We start from the raw sequence: 27137 nt of genomic DNA on the forward strand, positions 1-27137 counted from the left end.
AGGTCTTCATTTAGCCTGTTCAGCCTGTTAGGCAGTTTTATTTACTGGTAAACTGGGTTTGAGAACCAGCTTTGCCAATAACTCACTGTACGTATAACCTTGGACAAGTTAGTGCCCCTTTCTGGGCTTTAGTTTCCTCTTTGGATACTGTACTGGGGGGGAAACTGTTGGGATTAGATCAGGGAGTGGCAGACTTTCTCTGTTAAGGTCCAGATAGTAAATATTTTAGGCTTTCTGGACCATAGTGTCTGTCTGTCACAGTTCTAAAGCTCCTTTCAGCTCTGGTATTTTGTGGTTCTCTTCCTTCAAACCCTAGCCAGGAAGCTCACCTTGAAGAGCCAAGGAAAATCTTGTTTAACCACCACCAATTAAATATAGATAATATCAAGCACTTATAAGAGTGCTTGCCATCTGCGTGGCACTACTCTAAACATTTTACATATATTAACTCTAATCTTCAGAATAACCCAGTGAGGAGTGTAGGTGCTATTATTATTCCCATTTTACAGATAAGGAAACTTGAGGCAAAGAAAAATTAGATGCTTAACCTGCCAAATGAAAGCTACAGCTGGACAGTAGGCCAGAATTTGAACCCAGGCATTCTGCCTTCATTATGCTCTCTTGCCTCTCCCCAGCTGAAACATACACCTCCAAATGATGGAGTGCCTCAGCTACTGTATTCTGTCATAGGTATCCTAAGAAATGTCTCACTGAAACCATCAAAAGGGAGCCGATCTTGAGGCTGTAAAGATGGCCACAGAATGGAGCTTTTTAAATTAATTTTGTTTTCTCAAATGAGCTCTTTTGTTTCTGTCTCGGCATTACAGCCACATGACATTGTCTGTGTGTCTATTTCTAGCTTTCTATCACATTTCCTCTTGAGAACTTTGAAGGGGTTCAGTGTATGGTAGCTGTCTTCTCAGCTTCGGGAATTTAATTTCACCTTAATAGAAATTTATTACTTCAAGCAAGCAAACAGACCAGAGTCAAATGGGCATAAAAATTCTACTGGTAAGAGGCAGCAGAAATAGCTTGGTTTATAAGCAGAGCATCTAGGCTTTAGTTCTGTCTCTACTACTAGCCAATTATATGAGGCTCTCTGAGCCTCAGTATTCTCAAGTATGACATTTCAGGTGATTGAACTGGATGGGTGATCTCTGAATTTCCTTATATCCATACTTCGTTAGGATTTGCAGGTGGACTTCTCAGCAGCCACTGCAAAGGCTCTGCATTGCAAAGTTTCTCATGTTTTAACTTAGAAGTATTCACCAGTTTTGCATTCTCTGCCCTAGTCTGTCTGTCTGTGTTTATTTTTTTGCTGAGGAAGATTTGCCCTGAGCTAACATCCACTGCCAATCTTCCTCTTTTTGTATGTGAGCTGCCACCACAGCATGGCCACTGACAGACAAGTGGTGTAGGTCTGTGCCTGGGAACTACTGAACCCAGGCTACCAAAGTTGCCGAATCTAACAACTAGGCAACCAGAGGTGGCCCTCTGTATTTATTTAGATGTAAAAATGTTTCAGATTCTTTTTACCAGTAGGTAAGATTGATGCTCCAGGAGAATGCATCATATACATGTTACATATGCACTTCTCAGTTTGAGAAGCATGGCCTTATATTATGATTCTAGTCCCTTTTCCTTTAAAGAGAGATAGCCATAGGAAGAGTAAAAGCCATGATCTGCACTTTAAATTCCAAACCACCCCTCACCAGACTGACTGAACAGGTCAGGTGCAGGTTCTCCTGCTTTCTGAGCATCTTAATCTGTCTGATTTATTCAGCATGTCTGCTGTTGACTTTCTGCCAACAAAGCTAAAAGGAGTAGTTGCCTGCCATGATGTTCCTGCAGCTAATTCATTCTTTCTAACCTAGTAAAGTGTCAATTTATAAAAAAAAAAAAATCACCTTTTATTAAGAAAGAAAAGTTAGGCAGGAGACTGACCTCTTCCCTACTCTTTGACATCTCTTCAGTTGAATAATCAAATTCAAATTCTAATTCCTTTAATCAAAAAGGAAAATCAACTTTCTGGTGAGTGCCAACATCCTTTAAAAAAGTAATTTTTCCTTTCACCTTCCTATGCCAAAACTCTTTTTCTGAAGCTTGGACTATTAGGATTAGATGGGATGTTAGATGTGAGGAACTTGAGGTTCCAGGAGAGAAAGCTGACTTCTCAAAGTCACAAAGCTGATTTGTACTGAACAGAGATTAGCAACAGAGTAGGAAAAGAACTCTGTGAAGTCAGAAGACATGGATTCAAAGTTTGCCCTCTGCCACTAACTAGCTGTGTGACTAGTGTCTAAGTTTCTGTTTCCTCATTGGTGAAATGAGGACAACATATTCTTTTTTTTCGGGGGGGGGGGATTAGCCCTGAGCTACCATCTGCTGCCAGTCCTCTTCTTTTTTTCCTGAGGAAGACTGGCCCTAAGCTAACATCCGTGCCCATCTTCCTCTCCTTTATATGTGGGATGCCTGCCGCAGCCTGGCTTGACAAACAGTGCGTAGGTCTGTACCCGGGATCTGAACCAGCGAACCCTGGGCGGCTGAAGCAGAACGTGTGAACTTAACCACTGTGCCGGCCCTAGGACAACATTTTCTTAGCGTAGGATCTAGCACTCTGCACCTCAGGAACAGAGTATTCATTGAGTATATTCCATGTATTAGGCACTGTGCTAGGTACTGGAGCTAGAGATGCAATACACAACTTCTTCTGCAGAACCTGTAGACTAGGGAGGAAAATAGAAATATTTTAAAGTCATGTACACTAAGTTCTATGATAGAGGTAAATGCAGAGTACTGTGGGAGCACAGAGGACAAGAGAGTGGGGAGGATTGGAGAGTGATCTCAAGGCAGGCTTTCATTAGGAGGTGATGCTAAAGAGTTTGGGGCTAGATGAGGTCAGATTTTCATTTTAGAAAGATCACTGATTCAGTGTGGACATAAATTGGAGGGTTATACCCTAAAGTTAGGAAGATCAACAAGGAACTTAGGAAGATCAGTGAGGAAGCTGATAGAATAGTTAAGAAATCATGAAGCCTTCAGTTGATGTAATGGCAGAGGGAAATGTGCTGGTGGTGAACTTTGAGAGAATTTTAGTAACTAGCATGGATAGAAGTTGACACAGATTGGAAATGTGGGGAGAGAGAGACAGACAGAGATACTGGGATTATTTCAAGATTTTTGGTTTGGTTCTCTTAAGTGGTTCACTCAAATATGGCTGGGAAGATAAGGAGTTCAGTTTTGGACATACTCAGGTTACAGGTGCCTGTTTGGGGGGTGATGATGATAGCTAGCTAAGATTTATTGACTGCTTCCTATAGGGCAGGCCCTATTCCCTATGCTTTGCATCTATTAGTTATTTAATTCTCACAATAACCCTTTGAAGGTAGATTTAAGATTATCCTCACCTTATAAATAAGAAATCTGAGGCACAGAGAAGTTGAATAACTTGCCCTAAGTTACCTAGCTATTAAGTGGTGGAGCCAGGACTTAAGTTCAGGCAATCTGGCTCCAGGGTCCTCACTGTTAATCACTTTACTATATTATACGCCTCTCATTGATGATGGAAATGTACACTAGGTATTTATTTATTTATTTTATTTTTTAAAGATTGGCACTGGAGCTAACAACTGTTGCCAATCTTCTTTTTTTTTTTTTTCCTGCTTTTTCTCCCCATATCCCCCCAGTACATAGTTGTATATTTTACCTGTGGGTCCTTCTGGTTGTGGCATGTGGGATGCTACCTCAGCATGATGTGACAAGCAGTGCCATGCCCACGCCCAGGATCCAAACCAGTGAACATTGCTAATAGATCAGTGGCTGGCCTCAGTAAAGGAAACTGAGGAAGGGCCAATGCGATAGGAAGAAAAGCTGGAGAGATTGGTGCCATTGAAGCCCCAAAAGAGAATGATTTATGAAGGAGAGAGAGCTCAGTAGTATCAGATTGTTGATTTTTCCGTTGCATGTTTTGAGACCTTAGTAGAAAAGTTGTATTTCGCAGTCAGGATTCATTAGTGTGGCTCAGAGTAAGATATTCCTGGGGCAGTAGGGGGCAGCCAGCAGAGAAGGTAGATAGTTGTATTGATCCATAATCCAAGATTGTGATTTTCAAGGCAGCCGTAATCCACAGAGGTAAGAAAGTGATTGAAGGGCTTCAGATCTAATTTGAATTGAGAAGAAAATGAAGTCAAATGCGGGGAGGAATCAAATTAGGGGGGCAGCTTTCCCCCTTGCTTGTAGACAGCTGTGCTGGGGCATCCAGCCAGCACTCAGACAGAGCTCCCTGATCTGCCCAGTGTCCAGGATACTGCTGATTAGCACACACATTAGGACCACCCTATAGCATGACAACCTCAAAGGGTTGGAGCCTTAGTTGAGTGGGATCTTTGGCTGTACACTTAAAGATTTTGGGGAATTTCTCCGAGGTGAAATTTCTTTGTATCAGGGTTTCTCAACTTTGGGACTGTCGACATTTTTGGAGCAGGTAATTCTTTGTTGTGGGTGCGGAGTTGTCCTGCATCATAGGATGATTAGCAGCATCCCTGGCCTCTGCGCACTAGATGCCAGTAGCACCCCCACCCCCGCAGTTGTGACAGCCAAAAATGTTTCCCAACATTGCCAAATGTCCCCTGGTAGACACATTCACTTCAGGTTGACAGCCATAGCTCGAGGTTCTGCTAGTTTTCCTCTGGGCCTCTGTTGTTGATTTCCCTCACCTTCCTTGGCCCCTCTGGGCACTTCAGCTCTGCTGGTTTGGAGAGTTCAGGTTATTTTAGCCTTGTGGCCTTTTCCCCAAAATTTTTCAGTCTGGAAATAAACCCTCAATAGAGACAAGGAGGCAATAAGACAAGGAGGCATTTTTCCCTATAGTTCTCAGTTAAATACATAGAACATTAAATGTTTGGTGGTTATGATATTTAAAGAAGATTGTTGGGGCCAGCCCCATGGCCAAGTGGTTAAGTTCACATGCTCTTCTTCGGCGGCCCAGGGTTTTGCTGGTTCAGATCCTGGGCGCGGAGTACCACTCATCAAGCCATGCTGAGGCGGTGTCCCACATAGCACAACTAGAAGGACCTACAACTGGAATATACAACTATGTACTGGAGGGCTTTGGGGAGAAGAAGAAGAAGAGGAAAAAAACAAAAAAAATTGGCAACAGGTGTTAGCTCAGGTGCCAATCTTTAAAGAAAAAAAGATTGTAAAGTCAAACTTTAATATCTTTCTCACAAACTTTTAATATCACTTACTTCCTTATGGTACAGTTATTTGTATCTCTGTCTCTTGCTACCCTGAACTCCTTGAGGACAGGGACCCTTTCTTAATCTTCTTTGCATGCCTCACATCTTGGAGAGTACCTGGCACATAGTAGACTGTCAATAAATGTTTGCTGAGATAAGTCACTTATGTTGATAATTGGCTAAGTAGGTTAAACCTGCCATTTTTCAAAGTTTTCAGTTATCAGGCCTCACAGAGAGGCCAGAGTTTCCTTAGTATTGCCAGAATCTGATTTGTGCAGAGAGAAGCATCTTATCCAGTCATTTCTATGTACACAGATCACAGGTGTCCTCTGGGAGAATGGGAAATGGAACAGAGTCACAAGCTGCCTTTAAAAGATAACACAGATCCTTTTAGCTCTTTGTAGCACCCAGGGCTGACTGTTCTATAGATAGAGTCACACTGAAACTATAATTGAAGCTGGAAAATAGGTGAAATGTAAGGCAATCAGCTACAAACCTAACCTATTCTGGTAGAACCATGTTTTCTAGGCAGGTAATAAAATTATAAGCCCAATTGTGGCACTTAACAATATGAATATCTTTATGGACCAAATGTGACATTTGTAAAATTGATTGGTTTTTAGTTTGTTTAGATATTTTTACTGCTGATATGTAAAATGTCTCTGTGTTTTTGCTTTTTGGTCATGTAGTATGATTTTAATTGATAAATAATGTATACCATAAAATCATAATTTGTAACTGTGCAGTTCAGTAAATTATCAGAAAGTGAAAATACCTGTGTAACCACAACTCAGTTCAAGAAATAGAACATTACCAACCCTCTCAATAATTTTGAAAGTTACCATATGGATCTAGCAATTCTACTTCTGAGTATATATTCTAAAGAAGTGAAAAATTCAACAGGTTTTTGAAAATTTTATGTCATTGCTAGTATTCACTAGTTTCTCATTGTACCTAAAATCTATCATTCAAGTCTTTTTTTAAAAAATTATTTTGATAAGATATACATATCGTAAAATTTACTGTTTTACCATTTCAGTGGCATTAAGCACATTCACATTGTTCTACAACCATCATCACCCTCCATCTCCAGAACTTTTTTCATCTTCTCAAACTGAAATTCTTTTTTTTTTTCTTTAAAGATTGGCACCTAAGCTACAACTGTGGCCAGTCTTTTTTTTTTCTTTTTATGCTTTATCTTCCCAAATCCCTCCTGGTACATAGTTGTATATCTTAGTTGCACGTCCTTCTAGTTGTGGCATGTGGGATGCTGACTCAACGTGGCCTGATGAGCCGTGCCATGTCTGCGCCTAGGACCCGAACCAGCAAAATCCTGGGTCGCCACAGTGGAGCGTGCGAACACTCGGCCACGGGGCCGGCCCCCAAACTGAGATTCTGTACCCGTTATATACTGACTCCCCATTCCTCTCTGCCCCAACCCCTGGCAACTACCATTCTACTTTTCTCCCTGAGTTAGACTACTCTAGATATGTCATATAAGTGGAATTATATAGTATTTGTCCTTTTGAGACTGACTTATTTCACTTAACATGTCTTCAAGGTTCATGTGTGTTATAGCATGTGTCAGAATTTGCCTCCTTTTAAAGGCTGAATAATAATATTGTATGTACATACCACATTTTGTTTATCCATTCATCCATGATGGACACTTGGGCTTCTTCCACCTTTTGGCCGTTGTGAATAATGCTGCTATAAACATGGGTGTATAAATATCTGTTGAACTCCCTGCTTTCAGTTCTTTTGGGTATATAACCAGAATTGGAATTGTTGGCTCATATAGTAATTCTCTTTTTATTTTTGGAAGATTAGCCCTGAGCTAATATCCACTGCCAATCCTCCTCTTTTTGCTGAGGAAGATTGGCCCTGAGCTAACATCTGTGCCCATCTTCCTCTGCTTTATATGTGGGATGCTGTCACAGCAGGCCTTGAGGAGTGGTGTGTAGGCCTGTGCCTGGAATCCGAACTGGCGAACCCTGGGCTACTGAACTGGAATGCACAAACTTAACTGCTATGTTACTGGGCCGGCCCCAAGATGTAGTACTTTTATATGAGTTACAGTTTTTAGTTTGTTGACTGTTTGAGCAAGAACTCTGCTTTTTTTTTTTTTTTTTTGAGGAAGATTAGCCCTGAGCTAACTACTGCCAATCCTCCTCTTTTTGCTAAGGAAGACTGGCCCTGAGCTAACATCCGTGCCTATTTTCCTCTACTTTATATGTGGGACGCCTACCACAGCATGGCTTTTGACAAGCGGTGCCATGTCCACTCCTGGGGTCTGAACCGGCGAACCCCAGGCCACCGAGAAGCGGAATGTGCAAACTTAACCGCTGTGCCACTGGGCTGGCCCCGAACTCTGCTTTCTTTAAACCATTAATATTTTTTCTTTCTGATATTTGTTGACATTTTTATGTACCATAAACAGTACAATAGGCCACTTCCTTTAGTAAATAAGGTGAGCGTAGTTCTGGGGTTACCTTCTGTTTGATTTATTTGTTTGTTTAAACTTGCCATTTTAAGGGACTCTTGAAGATATACCTAAAGGAGGACACAGGATGAAAATTTATCTACAATTTGTCTACGTATCTGATAGAATGTGCTGGTAGAGATGTTAACATTTTGACTTTTTTTGAGGTGTGGAGTAATAGATTTGCAACTATGAATTTCCTTAATACTGACCTCAGTGTTAAGATGAGAATCCACTTACGGAGTACAGAAATCCTCTACTGGCAAAATCAAGTTGTTACTTTGTAAGTTCTTTCACATTGGGTCATCTGGAATTCTCAGTTACAACAGAGCCAGCGAAAGGCTGTGGGAAAGGAGGGAGAGGAACACACAATTATTAACTCCTTTTCCCCCTTTAGTTGTCTTTATGTGCACAGAAGACTCCCGTATACAGTATACCCTGTGGCACTTGATAACATCAGAAGGAAGTCTTGTTCAAGATACCGAGAAAGGGACACCCTGTGGTTTAAGATTCTGTCAATATTCAGGTGTGAGAATATAATTCTGTTGTCAAGCGCAGATTCAATGAGTTAAAGCCTGAGTTAGGTCTTTCGCTATAGCTTTGTTGATATTTTTTTCTGTGCATTATTTTACTAATTAACAGTTTTCTTTTGCTTGAAGATAGCTTATATCCTTGTTTGGTAAATAACCTCAGCAGCTAACAGAGGGTTCAGAGTGATGAATAGTGACACTAAAATTATTTCCCATTCTCCTCGTGTTGTTGTGATAGTAGTAGTGGCAGTGGTCATAATATGGGTAGTAATATAATGACTCTTATATAGCGTTTACAGTGTGCCAGGCAAAAGTGAAGTGCTGTACATGTGTTAACTCATTTAATCCGGAAAGCAACCCTATGAGATAGATGATAGTATTATCCTCGTTTTGCTGATGAGAGATTGAGGCACAGAGAAGTTAGTAACTGACGACTCCAAGTACGAATAACTAGTAAGTGGCAGAGCTAGGAATTGATCTGAGGCAGCCTGGCGCCAGGGTCCTTCCTCCTAACCATTATGCTGTACTGTACTTATTTGACACCCATGTAAGTAAAGGGAAATGTGAGATAAAAAATGCTTTTAACATCTTTGTGGGCTCTATGGAACTTATTATTTGTTCATTCAGTGCTCCCTGTAGAATCAGTGATTACAGAGGGAACATTTAATCTCAAAGCATTCATCCCTATTTTCAAACTAGTATTTTCAGATCTGTTCTTTATCTGAGACCTTGCATTTAGAAAAAGTACACTTGAACTTTTTAGTTGAATTTGGCATGTCACGAGCTTACAGACAGGATATTGCCTTTGAGTATTTAGACTGTACGTGCTGACCCCCTGAAGCAGTAATTTGAATAGATCACAATGTTTCCACTAGAGTACAGCAGTATTAGGGGTTCTGACTTCAAAGTGTTTGTGTGTATGTTTTATATATATGTCTTTGTAGATAGGACACTTCTCCACAAATGGAGCCAATCCTATACAAATTCTAAAAACCTTTCAGAGCCATTTAAATCCAAGAAGTATCTAATCATTTGAAGTAGAACTATGAGGGGCTGGCCCAGTGGTGCAGCGGTTAAGTTCGAGTGCTCCACTTCAGCGGCCAGGGATTTGCTGGTTCAGATCCGAGGCGCAGACCTACGCACCGCTCCTCAAGCCATGCTGTGGCGGGTGTCCCGCATAGAAAGTAGAGGAAGGTGGGCACAGATGTTAGTTCATGGCCAGTCTTCCTCAGCAAAAAGAGGAGGATTGGTAGCAGATGTTAGCTCAGGGCTAATCTTCCTCAAAAAAATAAATAAATAAAAAATGAAGTAGAACTGTGAGCAATGCAAAACGTTACCTTTCTGGAGACTTGTGATAAGTAGAATAAATAAAGCAACCTGCCCATTTTTAAATGCTTCAGGTTCAGGCCTAAAGAACTACCAGTTAATCTTGTAGAATTAGTTCTCACTTGGGCACTGGTTTATGTGCACTTTTGATCTTTAAGTCTCAGCTGATAGGCACTATTTGATAAGAAAGCCAGTGCTCTGTTTTCTTCTGCTTCCTTGGTCTTGAGTTTTGTGGCTCTGGCTGTGCTCTGGTTAGAGCACATCTACCCCGGTACTTTGGGTCAGTCAAGTGTTTGGCAGGAGTGAGGGACAGACCACCATTTCCACCTTCCAAGTGTTGCATTTTATGGAGGCAGATGACTTTCTCATGATAATTTTCTTTCCCCTAGGTTTATGAAGGCCTAGACATTATCACCAACAAAGTTTCTGCCCGGGAGCAGAGAATGTGCCAGCACCACATGATCAGCTTTGTGGATCCTCTTGTGACAAATTACACAGTGGTGGACTTCAGGAACAAGGCAACTGCTCTGATATCCTTAGAAAAGACAGCAGCTAGGCTTGGTGGGTGCAAGGCAGCCCAAGCCAAGAAAGACGTTTTCTTTCTAGTGACCGTTTCTTCTAAGCAGGGGCCCCCAAGACCTAACTACCAATAAGTAGCATCCCCATCAGAACTACATGGTTTGGAAGATAACAGTGTCCTTGCTGCTCAGAGTCTTGTCCTCAGACTGCACCATCAGCGTCTCTTGGGGGCTTCTTAGACTTCGTGAATTTGGGCCTCACTCCAGACCTACTGAATCAGAATCTGCTTTTAAGCAAGAGTCCCAGGTGATTCGTGTGCACATTGAAATTTGAAAAGCGCTGTTTTAATGGAGAGAACACTGATTTAGGAACCAGAAAATCTATGTTCTAGGCCTAGAACTGCCTGTTTTGACCATGTGAATTTTATTAGGTAAAGCTTTTAACGCTGCCCCCCCCCCCCCCCCCCCACGCTCGCACTTCATTTTTGCACTCTTTAAATGGGGACAAAAAATTAATTTTAAATGTAATGGAGTTACAGTTAGAATTTCAAAGGGATTGTTGGGTGGAGGACTGGAAAAAATTAGTTCTGGGTAACACCAACAACGTTTTGAAAAAAGAACAGTATAGGGGGGACTGCCCTTGTATTTTAATCAGATTGCCCTAAATATCTGGATTGTCAGATGTTAAAACATATTGAAAATTCATAATAATTATAATAGCATGGAACTTATATAATACTAGACAAATTTGTGGGACAGAATGGAAAACTCAGATACAAATTCAAATGAGTATATATTTAGCTTATGATCAAGGTGTTAATGGAGAAATAATGCAGCGGTTAATAATTATTCCTGGGATAGTGATTGTTTTGGGAAAAAATAAAATCATGTCTTCATTATGTATGACATGAATTCCAGGTGGATTTCACAGTTAAATATATGTACTTTTAGTCTTCCTTTTTTGTTGTTTTTTTGCAGGGAAAGAGTCATCCTAAGCTAACGTCTGTTGCCATTCTTGCTCTTTTTTTTTTTTTTTTACCTCCCCAAAGCCCTAGTGCATAGTTGTATATTCTAGTTGTAGGTCGTTCTAGTTCTTCTATGTGAGCTGCCACCACAGCATGGCAACTGACAGACGAGTGCTGTGGCTCCTCGACTGGGAAGTGAACCCGGGGTCGCCGAAGTGGTGAGCAGCGCTGAGCTTTAACCACTGGGCCATCAAGGTTGGCTCTAAATAGATGTATTTTTAATGAAACTTTAAAGCAAATGGAATAATATGTAATTGAGTAGTTATGTGATTTTAGAGTAGCCCTTTAGGGAAGGGCTTTGTAGATACAGTCTTTTAAAAAATTTTTAAATTATTTTTCAGTTTTTTTCTTTTTTTCGTGTTAAAATACACATAATATAAAATTTACCATCTTAACATTTTTAAATGTATAATTCAGTGGTATTAAATCCATTCACATTGTTGTACAGCCATCGCCACCATCCATCTCCATAACAATTTTTTTTTAAGGAAAATAGCTAGATTTGAATAGGTAAGAATTAAGAATTTATACTAGCGACAATGTGTATCAACCAGACCTTCTAGGTTTCTAACCTAGAGAAACCTCACCACAAGTGTACCAGGAGCTATACGTGGTGGATCTCATTCATGATAGCATTGCTCTTAACAGCAAAAACGCATTAAACACCTGAATTCCTACTTACAGAAGAATGTATAAAATTTGTTTTGTTTGTGTAAATTAAGTACTTTTTCAGCAGCGAAACTGAATAAATTGTAGCTACGTGCATCAATGTGGAGTAATCTAGAAACACTGTAAAATGTGGGAGATATAGAAGGATTACATACATGTTCGTACCATTTATTATAAAGATTGAAAAGCAAGTAGAACTAACCAATATGTTGTTTAGGAGTACATACATATCAGTAATAACGTAAAGAATAGGAAGAGAATGATGAAAAACAAACAAAAAAACCTCAAAACAATTCAGGATAGTGGTTCCCTCAGAGAGGGGAAGTAGGGAATTGGAGTGGAAATGAATACACAAAAAGCTTCAAATGAATTGTTAATAGTCCCTTTTTTGCATTGGGTTCATGAGTGTTAGTTTTATTGTTAGGCTTCATAATTTATAGAAATTACATATGTTCTTTTCTATGTATTGAATGTTTTATAATTAAAAACAATAAGGAAAACAGCCTACTATAAACAAAATTAAAACACAGACTACAAACCAGGGAGATAATATTTGGAACAGAGGAAAGGCACATGGTTAATATACCTAGTATATGAAGAACTCTTATGAATCAATATGAAAAATGCTTAAAGGGCACGAATAGTAATTCAGAGAGGAAGAAATGTAATGGTGATAAACGTGGAAAAAGCTTTACCCTTGCTAGTAATCAGGGCCATGCAAATCAAAATAATGAGATTTTTTTTTTGACTATCAAATGGTCAGAGATTAAAATGCAGATAATTCTTGCCCTACCTGCCTTACAAGGCAGTTGTATGTGATGAGATAATGTGTATGAAAACCCTCTGTGAATTAAAACATATCACCAAATGTACGTTGTTGCTCTAAGACAGTTGGGCTGTTCAGAAAGAGCTGACAGAAAATGGAGGGCTAATTAAACTTCTCACAGGGCAGCAACGGCAGGGCATGACTTAATCAGGTCCTGTAGAGAGTTGCAGATTTGGGACTTTAGCTGAGAACCTAAAATCAGAATGTCAGAGTTGAAAGTACCTTAAGGATCCAGTCGACCCTCTTGATTTGACAGGCGAAGGTACTAGATACTGAGGCCCAAAGGGGAGGAGGGTTTTGGCCAGGATCACAGTTGTTTCATGGTTGGGCAAACAAGTTAGACCTTTTCCCACCAAACGTCTCCTATCCCGTCTCCCTCCCTCTTGTCTACTCTCTCCTCTTCTGCTATTGCACCATTTTTCTCTTCACCTTTTTTTCCCTTGCTCCCTTTCCCTTTGTTAATCATATTATATATTTAAAGTTTTATTGGAATTACTGTGTAGTTGTACACTCCCTGTAGTTGGGGGAGTATAGAATTTGTTTCCTTTTTAAAAAAGAAATAGACAAGCAGTGTTTCTTCTCTATGATCCTTGATTGGTAACATCTTTCTCTCCACCCTACTCCAGCCTCTTAAGGGTTAGTGGGCTTCTGAGAGGAAAGAGGTCGTCTATCCCTGTGCCCACAGACTGGCTGGCAAGGGGAAGAAGAAGTGTGTAAATGAGTCTTTTTATCTGGGTTGAAAGTCTCTTTTTATCGGTTATTCTCAGAAGCAAAGCCCTTCTTAAAGTAGATAATTATCTGTTCAACAGAGATTCTGAAGAGAAGAATTTAAAGTAGCAGGGGTATAAAAACAATAAGGGCTAAAGTAAATTGAGTGCTTACTCAAGTGAAAAAAATATTTCAGGCATTGTGGTAGGGGATTTACTTGCATTGTCACGTTTCATGCTCATAAGAACTCATGAGGCTTTTACAGGTGAGAAAACTGAAGCTCAGGCAGGCTGAATAACTTGCCCAAGAGTTGGAGCTGGTAGTTGAAATCTGTTTGTCTTCAGAACCCATGCTTCTCAGTTTATCTGGTGGAGTCTCAAGTGGCTGAAATGTACACTACTACTACGTAATAGTGAAGGCTGACTGAGTCTAAGAACCATGGCTTTAAGAAGCCAGCTTGTAATTGGACTTAGAAGGCAAAGTTCCACAACGGACATCACCTTGGTGGTGGCTTCCTGAGCAGCTGACATTTGGTTGTGAGTCCTTGGGCTTATGCTCATTAAACTGACTTGGAATACCAGGCAAGCTTTGAATTTTAGCAGCAAGGCCTAGAAAGTTCCAGAACTGGAAGGAGTTACTATCATGCATTTGTCTCTATGGTTTATGCAAGTGTCTTCAGAACTGATAGGAAATGATTCTGAAGACTCAAAGGAAACATCTTGGTTTCTACCCTTTCTCCTCTGCTCTCTAGCAACCAAATGAATGTGGTTTCTTGCCAATACCCTCCTTCCCAAGTGAATCAGGATTCTCTTCTGATATTAAATATTGTGATGTCTTTCTTAATATTCACATTGAAGATATATTTGCCCGAGACAAAATTCCTATTGTCGTGGGAGGAACCAATTACTACATTGAAGCTCTGCTCTGGAAAGTTCTTGTCAATGCTAAGGTATGTTTAGTTCACTTGTAACTCACTGAACTGAGGAAATGGGTTCCTCTTTCTTGCCAGCTAATTTTAGTGGGAGGAAGGTTGACTCTTGCCTATTTCTTATACTCAGCAACTGTAATTTTCCTACTTAATAATCTGAAGGAAATGCCGCCTCCGTATGTGAAGTGTGCTCCTCCAGGCTGGCCTCAGGGCAGGGGCTGTGTGTGGGAAAAATGCTTCTCTGTGGGTTAATTAGCATCTCCATGTAAGTTAACTGTACATTAGTCTGATTCAACATTTCCTGGCTATAACGATCTATATGTCAGGGAGAAGTCCAACTGTGACTTTTCTTACAGAGGTGCTATTGCATAGGGTGGGCCTTTGCAAACTGTAATGTGCTGGCACTTCTGGTCCACTCTCAGTCTCTCTTGCTGAGAAGACTAGACTCTTGGACATGTTAATACAGATGTGTTAGCCTTGGTACCTATTTGTGCTACTGACAAGGAGGCAGGGTACCTGAGTACTTCACTGAGCAGTATTCCTTCCTCTGTGTTTGCTTTGGCCTTAGAGCAGTACCATGGTGTATTGGAATTTTTTTTATGGTCTGTCTTTTACTCTATGGCAAGACCTTCTGATTCATTTCTACTCTTTATTCCTAACACTTAGCAAAATGCCTGGCACATACAATGTCTCAATGTTTGTTGAATTGTTAAATTTACTTGTAAACCTTCATTTAATAGCCCCAGGAGATGGACACTGAGAAGGTGATTGACCGGAAAGTAGAGCTTGAAAAGGAGGATGGCCATGTACTCCACAAACGCCTAAGCCAGGTGGACCCGGAAAGGGCTGCCAAGCTACACCCACATGACAAGCGCAAAGTGGCCAGGTAAGAAAGCCTGGGCTCGCTGAGCCCAAGTTCCTTTAGACTAAGGGGGCAGTCGGTTCTTCAGTGTGCCTGGGTGCTGAGAAGTTTGGTAATAGTAGTTAGTGGCGATTGATGTGTTCTAGCTCAGCAGGTTGGGAGGCCCTGAGTTATTGCCTCAGTCCAACTCCCTCAATAAATAGTTGCACCCTGCTTTGTTGTTACATTTACAAATGCATAATACAATATACTCTTTCCCTAGGGCCTGTGTAATCTTTCTTCATTTTCTATTTGATCTTTGCTTGTATAACAGTTTTCATATACATTTTTTCTGACATGCAGGCAGTTTACACTGTGATTTGGGTTTCATAATTGATTGTGCAATGCCAAGTTCTGCCCCAGCAACTTTCCCACTGGGAGGTAGATTTTATAAACTGTCTCATAGATCAGCTCACCTTTGCACAGGGAGACCTGCTTTAAGGGAGGAGAGAGGTGATGAATGAACTCATAGGGTCATGTTTTCTTAGGTTGTTTTGAAATTGCAGCCTCATGTGTTAGGTTTATTTTTCTGCAAGTCTTGGGAGTGAGACCATATCTAGCAGAGTAGAGGATCTAATGAAGGACCTAACATAGGGATGGTTACACAGATGAAGTCTTATAGTAACAGTTGGTATTGATAGGGGTTGTGAAGTATTCTACTCAAATGAATGTTCTATATCAGTGTTTCTTAATCCTTTTTTTAATTATTGTTCCCCCTGAGCCTTTTTAGAATTTTTTTCCCTAATTGTGCCTCCCTCTCTCCTCACCCTCCATGAAAGATTTTTGGGAGTATGGTTGCCCTTTGGATGGCCACACATCATTGTAATATCTAAATTTTTTTGCCCCCTTGAAGGCAGTATTACCCTGATGATAATGTATATTATAGATAAATGAAGTTTATACTTTGAAGTATTCAAACATTTTATTTTAATGGAACTCTTTCAAAAAAGTTTTGGAAAATTCAAGAACGTTATGATGAACATTCATTTTTATATTGTTTTATGATATGGTTCTGGAGCTTGGTCTTTATTGTCCTCTCCTGTTATTAATCAGTTCTTTCCTTCTTTTATTTTTTTCTGAGGAAGATTTGCCCTGAGCTAACATCTATGCCAGTCTTCTTCCACTTTGTATGTGGTATGCTGCCACAGCATGGCTTGATGAGTGGTGTAGGTCCATGCCCAGGATCCAAACCTGTGAACCCAGGCTGCTGAAGCAGAGTGCGCAGAACTTTAACTACTCGACCATGGGGCTGGCCTCAATCAATTCGTCCTTATCACCTCTCCTCATTTTGCCTTCTAAGCTAGTAATGAATTGAGAGTTGTATCTTAGTAAGAGTCAGTAGGTTCTAAGCAAGAGCTCTAGAGTCTCTTTTAGAGACGACAGGAGAACTTTTTTCATCGTTCTTTCAGTTTGACGCTGTATGCTAACTAACTTCCAGATGAATGAGAGATTGGTTACTACATTTTTACCTCGTAGGTCCTCTTTGAGTGACCAGTGATACAGGAAGACAAGGGGTTTCTACTCTTGTGTTAAGGTTTCAGGAAGTAAATTGGGTCAGGAAGGGAAAGATCATTTTCAAGCTGATAAGTTGCAATCACACAGAGTAGTGGAGTATAGATTTGAGAGTTAAATTACCTAGTGCTGCATACCATAGTAGATATGGACAGAGTGGATGGTGGCTCAAGAATAAGGACGGGAGTTCTTTCTTCAGTGATCTTTGTGCTAGTAGAGTACCGAATTAGTCAGAAGCATTCTTCATTAATTTTAGACATATTTAAAAAGAAAGTTGACGAGCTGGATATACAACATACTTTTGTACTGTGGGAAAGGCATTGCAGCGAGACTCGACTTGTTGGCTTGTAGCAGTGTCCCAAACAAGCTCTTTTACTGCTTACCTAAATGTGAGCGAGTCCCATTCTGTTTGTGTAGAAGAAACCTGTTGTTTCTGAACCTATTTGACTGATTTCAGAAAAATTTATATATGTTTAAAAGAATGGTATTATTTCCTACTTTACCCAAAGTTTCTTTAAGACTCTTTTCTGAGTAGCTATAGGATTGTAGTAACCCTTGATCTTCATATCTTCAGGGGCTTATGCAGTGAAAATGAGAACGAGATGTTGTATAATAGATAGGCTTTTTCCTTGTTTCACTTGAGAATTAATATTTCCTAATGGTTTTTATGAGTGCCCACCCTCCCATTTCAAATGACTTAGGAGCTTGCAAGTATTTGAAGAAACAGGAATCTCTCATAGTGAATTTCTTCATCGTCAACAAGCAGAAGAAGGTGGTGGTCCCCTTGGAGGGCCTCTGAAGTTCCCTAACCCTTGCATCCTCTGGCTTCATACTGACCAGACAGGTAAAAGCCCTTTGATGTCCTAGACTCCATCTGAGATAGAGCTTAGAGTAATACATTACTATATATAAAATGCTTAGAGCCATGAATGGCTCAGAGCGAGCACTAAACAAATGTGAGCTATTAATTTTATTATCATTGCCATTCTTTGTTGACTTAGGCATGGTGCCTTTCCCCTAGGTATCTGTCTGGAGATGGAGGAAGTGTAGCCTTGGCACTAGGATAAGATACCAAGGGTGGGATAAGATGGGGTGGATGGCATGGGAAAGAGCCTGACATCCAGGGAAGATCCAAAGGAGAAAGAGAAGGAAGGCCCCTCTGGAAGGAAGTCTGACTCTCTGGGTTGGCTGGTAGCTGGATCACTGATTATTCTAGAAGCAGTAGGCCTGAGAAGTGGGTATGTTGGTTAGCTAGCTAGCTTGATGGTGCTTTCTTTTGCTAAAGTATAATAATGCCCTGTGAGTGTAGTAACTCCTTTATCTAACAGACAGTCAGTAAGCATTCATTGAAGTGTCAAGTATTCTGCATAGTACTTGGATTTCAGAGACGTCTAAGAGGCGGTGCCTGCTCTTAAGGAGCTCCCAGTCTAGTGAGTCAACAAGTAATGAGATGGATACTGTGTTGTGATAAATATCGGGCTAGAAAGTGCTGTGGGGCCCCAGAGAAGGGATGATGAACATTCTCTGGGGGGAGTCGGACCAATTTGTAAAGGTAACCTATTAGCCAGGTCTGGAAAGGTAAGGAGATGATTATGAGACCAGGCACTAGGGTGTAGTGATTAAGAGCATGGTCTCTGAACCACACTGTCTGGATTCAAATTCCTCTCCACCATCTTCCAGCTATGTGAGTTTTAAGGCAAGTTAATTTACCTTTCTCTGCCCTAATTTTCTCTTCTGTAAAATGGAGAGAATAATAATAATAGTACATATCTCATAGCTTCATTGAGGATTAGGTGAATTCATAATACATACAAAGTGTTCAGAATGTGCCTGACACATGGTGGATGGAATAATACTAATAATTATATAATAATAATAATAATAAATGGAATCTTTTTAGGAAGATAGAAAAAAAGGTTACTATTGCAGGCCGAGAAACAGTGATGGCAGAGATGTAGAAGAACATGATTGAGATGTTGAAAACTTGTTCAATTAAGCTCAGTTAGAACTTTCTAGAAGAAGGTAATCTTTTAATGAAATTTCTGTAAATAAAAACATGTAGTACAGTTCATCATAAAATAATGGTCTCTGATTCATAATAAAGTTGTGTTTGACTACTGCATCGAATGATTATGACCTCTTACTCTTTGCTCATTTGTCTGGTTCAGTAGTTCACGATATACCTTGGATGACTTTGGATTGAAATTCCTCGTTCCTATCCAAGGTGTCATCTGAGAGTCCTTAAATGTGAAATAACACAAAGTTAGAGTAACAAATCTAATGGAAATAGTAAGATGGATAAAACAGGGGGTTCTCAGCTGCCTCTAAAATAAACACTGGCTATCCGTTCCATACAAGAATAAAGTATTTGTTCTTCCTAATAGCTGTAATTGTATGCTTCCTCTTTATATAATAATAAGACATATGTTTCATTCTGACTGTTTTTATTGGAGTTGCAGAGTCTTAAGTATGACTAAATATAACATGAATTGTTATGTACATATCTTGGACTCTCAACCCTTTCTTCCATTTGAACAAATTCTTCTTTGTGGCAGCCTGTCCGTTCATTCTGTAAATGTGTAGTATACACCTATGGCAGGCTTGCTGGTTGATGGGCTAATTTGATTCAAGTTCTAGATGAGCGCTTGGATAAGAGGGTGGATGACATGCTTGCCGCTGGGCTTTTGGATGAACTAAGAGATTTTCACAGACGCTATAATCAGAAGAAAATTGCAGAAAATAGGTGAGGATTTGCCTGTTACTTTGACCTACTCTCTATACCTTGCTTATGGTCAAAAGACCATAAACATAATACTGGCTTTGGATCTACTTGTTCATTAGCCTTTGTCCTTGGCATTCACAAAGCTTCTTGGAAGGAGATTTGGTGTACTTGTTACAGTTGCAATTTTCTAATTGTTAGACATTCCCGGGAGTTAATTTTCAAGAGAAGTAAGCTGGGAGCTGGTGAGGGGTGGTGGAGGAAGGATTTCAGAGGGGCAGTAACTGTTCAGGATCTCAATTTCCTCATCTGTGAGATGAAATGGCTTGGCTAGATCATCTGCAAGGCCCCTTCTAGCTCTCAGATGCAATGGCTCATCTGCTGATGCTCTCCTGTTCCCAGCCAGGACTATCAACATGGTATCTTCCAGTCAATTGGCTTCAAGGAATTTCACGAGTACCTGATCACTGAGGGAAAATGCACACCAGAGACTAGTAACCAGCTCCTAAAGAAAGGTGTGAATTCCTCCATTTAACCTAGCCTTGGACATCCTGGGGTGACAGAGTATCCTGGTATGGTCTGAGAAAGAGATGATGTTAGAAGAATCCCAAATGGCCTTCAGCTCAGAATTGAGATTTTTGTCTACGAAGTGTCCACCAGTGTGCTGCTGTGGCAACTTTTCTCTTCCACTGGGCTGGGTGGGTCTGCCTTTTGGCAGGGTGAGAACTATTTCATTAGAGGTTCTTGTATCTACCTTATCTTTCAGGTATTGAGGCTCTGAAACAAGTGACTAAGAGATATGCCCGGAAGCAAAACCGATGGGTTAAAAACCGTTTTTTGAGCAGTAAGTCTCATGTTTTTCCTTTTCCCCCGGGTCTTTTTTCAATAGAAGATACAAGTCCTCAGCTCACCCAGAAAATGAACTTTAGTTTCTGGGCTTGTTCTGAGATTTGGGACCTGACCTGGAGGGAGGTCTATTGCATAAATGATTGTCCTGGGATATTTTCTTCTGATGTCTCAGAAAACAAATTAAATCTTTCTAGTAAGGAGTCTGCCCTATGCCTTGAACACATGAGTACTGGTTGCAAACAGGTAAGAGCAAAATAGCAACATCATCTTGGTAAAGTTGATGCTCAGGGTTGATTTTAGCTTCAAATCTTTACCTGAAGAAAAATCAGATTTCTGTAGGCATGCTTTCCTAATTAAAATGGTTCTTGGGCCAGATGAAAAGTATGAAAAGATCAAACCTTCACCACTTCTCCCAGTATACTTTCATGTTCAGATACGTGGTGCTTCAGACTGCTTTTTTTTTGGGAAGATTGGCCCTGAGCTAACATCTGTGTCAATCTTCCTCTGTTTCACGTGGGATGCTGCCACAGTGTGGCTTGACGAGCAGTGCTAGGTCCATGCCTGGGATCCAAACCTGTGAACCCCTGGTGGCTGAAGTAGAACACTCGAACTTAACCACTATGCCACTGGGCTGGCCCCAGACTGCTTCAGTTTTAACCTTAATTGAACAATACTTTTAAGGAAAAAGGAAGGAAATTCTCATTCATTTGACCCTGTACTGCGTCCTTGGCACTAAATTTCGTGCTGTATGTATATTATCGAGCCTTTGAGGTAGATGTTATTTTTTTTTAATTTTTTTGTTCTTTTGCAGATAAGGAAATGGAGGCTTCAGGAAGTTAAATAACTTGGCAGAATCCCCTAGCTAATAAGCAGTAGAGTATTGAGTGCAAACCTGGCTCCAAAGTCCATGCTTTGCTTATACCTTTATCTATCTTCTCGTTTCCTTTAGCTGTAAGTTTAACTAGACAGCATAAGTATTGGGCCTTTGGTAAGACTTGTGTGATTATGAGCTAAAAGGAGATTAATTTAAAGGGATTAAGCATAAGTGAAACGCGATTTTGTCTTGTGGGCACTTTTTAAATATGCTTCTGAATATCCCCTTTTCCTTTCGCCGTTAGATGTCCGCTTTCAGTTACAGTTAAGGACAGCTGGGGCCTCCACCCCGCTCCTCAGTGTCTCTAAACAAAACACCTTGATGGCTGTTGTTGACCACTGGATGCTGGAGTTCTCTCTCCTAGTTCTCGCTCTGCCAGAGTGCTTCACTGTAGTTCTGGCACCAAAAGGCTCTTTACGTTTTCTTCTCCTTATCCTGCTTTCTCTGCCTGTCCTGTTAGATAGAAGAAGTCTTTGCATTAGCTGAAATGGAAGTTTACTACTACAGATTTCTAATGCAGCTTCTTTTTTCCCCAGGGCTAACAATTAGTCTGTAACAAAAGACATTTTTTGTAATGATTTGGAACTTCCTCTGGTGGTAAAGCCACAGTAACTACCCCGTCTCAGTCAGGAGGGGTTGATGGCACAGTGCATCATATGTCTGTTCCTTATTCATGTGTATGCCAGCACAGTCCTGGTGCTAGAGTGAAAGGCGCAGCTGCCCTGTAAATCAGGAGCCATGTGTGATTGGCTAGGGCTGGTCTGCTGGGATCTGGTTCTGGCAAGAAGCCAGAGAGACTTCCCCACCCCAGCTTGGCCTTGGACCTAAGCCAGAAATAGCAGCTGGGAGCCGAGAACTTGTTGAAAGGTGCTTAGACAGGGCACAGAAGCCCAACAAAGGACTTAGAGGGGAAAGGAAAATATAGAGTGGCCTGGAAACAGGTGCAGAGCTTAGCCAAGGCCAGGTGTGCTGTGGATGCTGCCTGCACCCTCCTAGTCTCACCTTTCTGTGTGGTGGCAGGTGCAGCTCAGTCCAGTTTATGAAGAATCTTATTTGTGGTTGGCACAATCAAAAGGCCAGCACCTGCCGGCCGTTGGCATCCCAAGGACTTTGCTGTTTTGTCCATGGGGTGATGCTCTTTGCCTTCAGGCAACTGACTTGACTTAGCTGTGGAAGGCAGTTTAATCTGCAAGCTAGGGAAGCTACCAGCAGAGACTAAACATGCTTGGCTCAGATGGAAGAAATGCCTGTAGCCGTACTCTTGGATACCCCCAGTCTCATCTCCATTCAGAAGTGTTTGCCAGAAGGTATTTCTTGAATGCTCCTCTAGATCTCTTTCCTAAAAGAAGGGCCTCAACTAGTTCAATTCCAAGGCTTCTTTCTAATTCTCAGATTCAGCGACTCATTGGCTAATACTATGCTGTTAGCAGCCCATGATTATCGATATGGTATCACTGAGTTTCATGAATGTCAAACTGCTGAAGGAATCTATACAATCCTGAGACTACTATCTGCTCCTAAAGAGAGCTGTGAACTCTCTTGCCACAGTGACATCACTGTAAGATGATATGGAACTTAGAACAGGCACTTACTTACTTCATGCTGTCAGTTTATTTCCTCCTATGATGTGCTGTCTTGATATTGTAACCCACACAGTGGTCGCTAGAACTATTACTCTGTATTGTTTTCCTGACTGATCTGGAAGATCCTACACCTGAGGCTCCGGATTATATAGCTAGACTTATTCGCGCAGACCAGTCAACCTTCTAGGTCTTTCTTGGATTGTATCTAGTGGTTTGGTTCATGTTTCTGGTTGAAATGAACGGCGTGGTCAGAATGTTTATTTGTTTGGTCCCATATGTTTCCCATGAGAATTTTGGAGTCCTGGGAGCACGGTAGATTAGGTCTTGGGGGCTGACCTCTCACAACTTTTCTTTGTCTTTATTAGGACCCGGTCCCAGTGTTCCCCCAGTATATGGCTTAGAAGTATCTGATGTCTCAAAGTGGGAGGAGTCTGTTCTTGAACCTGCTCTTGAAATCGTGCGAAGTTTCATCCAGGTGATGTTAATCATGGTACTGTCTATTGTCTGGTTTTCAGAGAGCTTTCCTTAGCTGACACCTTTGTTACTACCCAGGGAACCAAGCCCTCTTTTCCATGGAATAAAGCAGAAGGGTTGGCTACTTTTAGATCCCTGGAGGCTGCGTTTCTACTTTCTCATTCAGAAAGGTTGTCGGTAAAATCTGTTCACAGCCCACCTGCTCTCTGGGATGAGAAAAAGAAATCTTGGGAAAATCCCACTCCCTTTAATATCAGAGAATGATATTCAAATCTCTTAGAATCAAATGCTTCTCCCCCATCCCCTCCTTGTTCTTTTAGGGCCACCAGCCTGCAGCTGCTCCAGTAAAGATGCCATGTAATGAAACTGAGAACAAGAGAAGTTATCACATGTGTGACCTCTGTGATCGAATCATCATTGGGGACCGCGAATGGGCAGGTAGAGTCTGGGGAAAAGCATGGAATAATCTGTAAGGGTGGGTCACATTGACTTCATGAAATTTAAGGTCTTTGGTAGGTTCAGTGCCAGAGTCTGCTTCTTTGTAAAGGGATGGCCAGATTCCTCTAAGAGACTGGTCAGATTTCATGGAGGCCTTCCCAAATTGGAGAGTTATCGCTGTATTCTGAATTTCAAAGGAAGATCATATGCCCTCTAGCATTGGCTAGAGCAGATATTTTGTACTGAGAGGTCTGCAGTTAACTTTCCAGAGCTCCTGTGACTTTCATGATCCTACCTAATGAGAGTTTCTTGGCCTTTCAGGTTTAGATCTCAATGGGGTTGAGGTAGGATTTTAAGGGAAGCCAGGCAACTCACGCAAGAGACCAAAGAAGCAGAAACAGCCGACACGGAGCAGGAAGTGCAGTTACTCGTCCTGAGTACATTATTCAAAAGTGGTATCTCGGACCAGCCCGGTGGTGCAGCTGTTAAGTGCGCACGTTCCATTTCAGCGGCCCCGGGTTCACCAGTTCGCGTCTTGGGTGTGGACATGGCACCGCTTGGCACACCATGCTGTGGTAGGCATCCCGAATATAAAGTAGAAGAAGATAGGCACGGATGTTAGCTCAGGGCTAGTCTTCCTCAAAAAAAGAAAAAAAAGTGGTATCTCTTCAATAATTTTTAAGGTAGTACATTGAAATGGTGGTAATTGCTAAAACTGTGATGAGAAAGAAGTGTTAAGGAAGACTGTGAAAGCAAGACTGTGCGCCATGTATCAAGAAGGTGGGTGATATCTTGCTTACGAGGTGCTACCCAGCCAACCCAGAGTCACCCTGCCCTAAGTGGCCAGTCTGTCTCCCTGCTTCAGAGCCTGGAACGGCCTCTGCCACAGAGTCACGCTGCGCTCCCCTGTCGGATTTCTCTAGAGATACAGTCAATGCTCAAAGGCCGTTAGCCTCCAAGCCTTGAATTTCCCTGTATTTAGAAACTTGTTTAAGGCCCACTCCTTTCAGGCACAGTAGGGCTTGTAGTTTACACAGCGGCTGGAATCCTTCTGCTCAGAGTACTGCTTTACAGAGAATTCTCATAGAAGTAGATTTTTCCCCCCATACCAACCAATAGAATGATTAGTTCTATTAACTGGTAACTCTGGCAAAATGAACTCCATTGTCAGAGACTGGGGATGGCTGTGATTGCCCAAGCAGCAGAAGAAGCCTCGATTGTCGTTGATTTATAATGATGAAAGGGAAAGAGAAAGAGTGTCTGATTGTCTTTTCTAAAGGAAACTTAGTGGTTCGATTTGTCGAATGTCCTTCAGGGATAGCCTCAGAGAAGCAACATTTGTGAGCCTTTGTGAGCTTAGCTTGTGTAAGCCCTTCTATGGTGCCATCTGTCAAGTCCTTGCTCCCGTCTCCTGCTGCCGTGGAGAGCCAATCCAGAAGCCCATTTTTGCCTTAGGCTCATGTTGGAGAACAAAGCTGACTTTTTCCCTCCAAATAAACTTTTCTTTGACCTCTAACCTGTTCCTTACTTATTTTTGCTTCTAAACTCTTAAAAATGGTGTTTTTAATATGTATACAAGAGAATCCAATCTAGTTATCTATCCCTTTATGTGGTCCCAAATAAGATTTCCTTGAAAAAGAATAGGATAGTAAAAAAGAGCTTATGTGAGTTAATCAGAGAGTGGGAACTATGTTTGAGGTGAGAGATCAGAAGTTGATATCAGGAACAGTAGCTTTTCATCTTTACTGTTTCTGTGGACTCTAAAAAGGGGTCGTCCCCGAAAAATGCTTCTTGTTGTCTCTCATGCATGGTGTGCCTGGAGAATGTGAGCCTTGTGGGTTGGTCGTTCACATGGCTTTTCTGACCCAGGCATAAAGATGTTAGACCAGGAGGGGCAGCCTGTGCAAGCAGGGAAGAAGTGGGAAGGACAGCTCTGGATGCTATAGGCCTGAGGCAGGACAGGGCATCTGTCCTGTGATACAGACAAGGATTTGGACTTATAACTTTTTGGCCATTTGAGTTGAAATGTTATCTGTATCAGGACGCTCCATACTGGAAAATCGAGTCTCTTTTTGAACTACAAGTAAACCAGAGGAAGAGCTTACCTGCTGGGTGATCTTGAACAAAACGTAAACTCTCTGTGAACTTCAGTTTCCTCCTGTGTAAAATGAGCTGAATAATAGTGTCCTGCAAGATTGTTGTGAGGATTAGTGATGTAAAGAACCTAGCAGGGTACACTCGATACATGGTAGCTCGTGCCAGTTTGCTAGCTAGCTGGCCATATAACTTATCTTCCCTTAAAAATGCTAAGCAGCTATAACGGCACATGTATTGATCCTGTTATTGTTAAAGAGGATTGTATAGGTAATTTTTGATGCTTCTAGGATTAATTCTAGAAAATCCTAACGAGTTTTGTTTTGTTTTGGTTTTGTCTTAGCACATAGAAAATCCAAATCCCACTTGCACCAACTGAAGAAAAGAAGAAAATTGGACTCAGATGCTGTCGCCACCATAGAAAGTCAGAGTATTTCCCCAGACCGTGACAAAGAGCTTAAGGAGAAGGGATCCCCAGGGCAGAATGATGAAGAGCTGAAATTCAGTGTTTAAGAGACATGTCCAGTGGCCTTTGCAAAGGTGGTGGGAATCCAGTTCAGGAGGGAGGGTCGTCTGTGTCCCAGTCTGGACTGAGGAGCACCACGCAGAAAGCTCCCACCATTTTCTTCCATTTCGTGGTGTGGTGTTAGAGTCTCATGTTCTCTGTGATGGAAGCAGCAGGTCTTGTCAGCTCCTGGTGTGGCTGGTGTGTCTGGTAATGAGTTTGGGAAGAGATTTTTTTTTAACTTTTTTAAGCTTAAACGTTCTATTTTGAAAGAGGCACAGATTGTACTTTTTACACTTGAGGATCTTTTTGGTGATGAATACCAGGATTCACTATATCCCTTAAAAAAGAGGTTTTATGTCCCTGACTCGGGCTAAAAATATCTAATTTCCAGACAGTTTTATAGATGACTGAAGTATTGTGAGCCACAAATCAGAAGTTCTGGATTTGAGTGAAAGTCAGGAAAGGACTGGCCCCAATGAGATGATTAAGTGAACCACACCAGCTCTTGGAATTCTGTAGGGAAGGACAGAATCAGACCAAGGTGGTTGTGACATGGAACTTGAAACTAAAGACTTTGGAATTTGTTGAGCTCCTCCTATGTGATGATTACTGTCACTGCTGTCTTTCTATTGAGTTAGGAGTCTATATTTTTACTGAAAGTTAAATAAAGAAAAAGTTTGCAAGAGCCTCTTTAGTCCTTAAATAGATAGATATGTCCACGTCTGTTTTATACACAATATACTCTGTCATCAACATGATAGCTTTTTCTCAGATTTGACATTCTTCATAGGATCATGCTGTCCATTCCTTTAATTAGCGGATGTTTATTGAGCACTTACTATACTCCTGGAAGACATCTGGAGAGGGCCTTTTACTGGAGATTTGTTATTTCTAGTTGCAGCTCTCTTTCTGAAGTGACCTGAGCTGCCAGCAGTG

At 41.2% G+C, this 27137-nt stretch overlaps 1 protein-coding gene across 1 annotated transcript in view; it reads left to right on the forward strand.

Moving 5' to 3' along the window:
• Nucleotides 1-26886, forward strand: part of TRIT1 (tRNA isopentenyltransferase 1) — a 42683-nt gene extending 15797 nt beyond the window's left edge. The window contains exons 2-11 of the mRNA XM_046660764.1: nucleotides 9965-10105; nucleotides 14172-14270; nucleotides 14990-15135; nucleotides 17364-17506; nucleotides 19294-19405; nucleotides 19784-19896; nucleotides 20148-20225; nucleotides 23053-23177; nucleotides 23482-23599; nucleotides 26037-26886. Coding sequence (XP_046516720.1) covers nucleotides 9965-10105; nucleotides 14172-14270; nucleotides 14990-15135; nucleotides 17364-17506; nucleotides 19294-19405; nucleotides 19784-19896; nucleotides 20148-20225; nucleotides 23053-23177; nucleotides 23482-23599; nucleotides 26037-26206 — 1245 coding nt within the window. The 3' untranslated portion in view covers nucleotides 26207-26886. The remainder of the gene's footprint in view (nucleotides 1-9964; nucleotides 10106-14171; nucleotides 14271-14989; nucleotides 15136-17363; nucleotides 17507-19293; nucleotides 19406-19783; nucleotides 19897-20147; nucleotides 20226-23052; nucleotides 23178-23481; nucleotides 23600-26036) is intronic.
• The last annotated feature ends 251 nt before the right edge of the window (nucleotides 26887-27137 follow it).

This window comes from Equus quagga, chromosome 5, assembly GCF_021613505.1.
Source record: "Equus quagga isolate Etosha38 chromosome 5, UCLA_HA_Equagga_1.0, whole genome shotgun sequence".
Taxonomy (NCBI): Eukaryota; Metazoa; Chordata; class Mammalia; order Perissodactyla; family Equidae; genus Equus; species Equus quagga.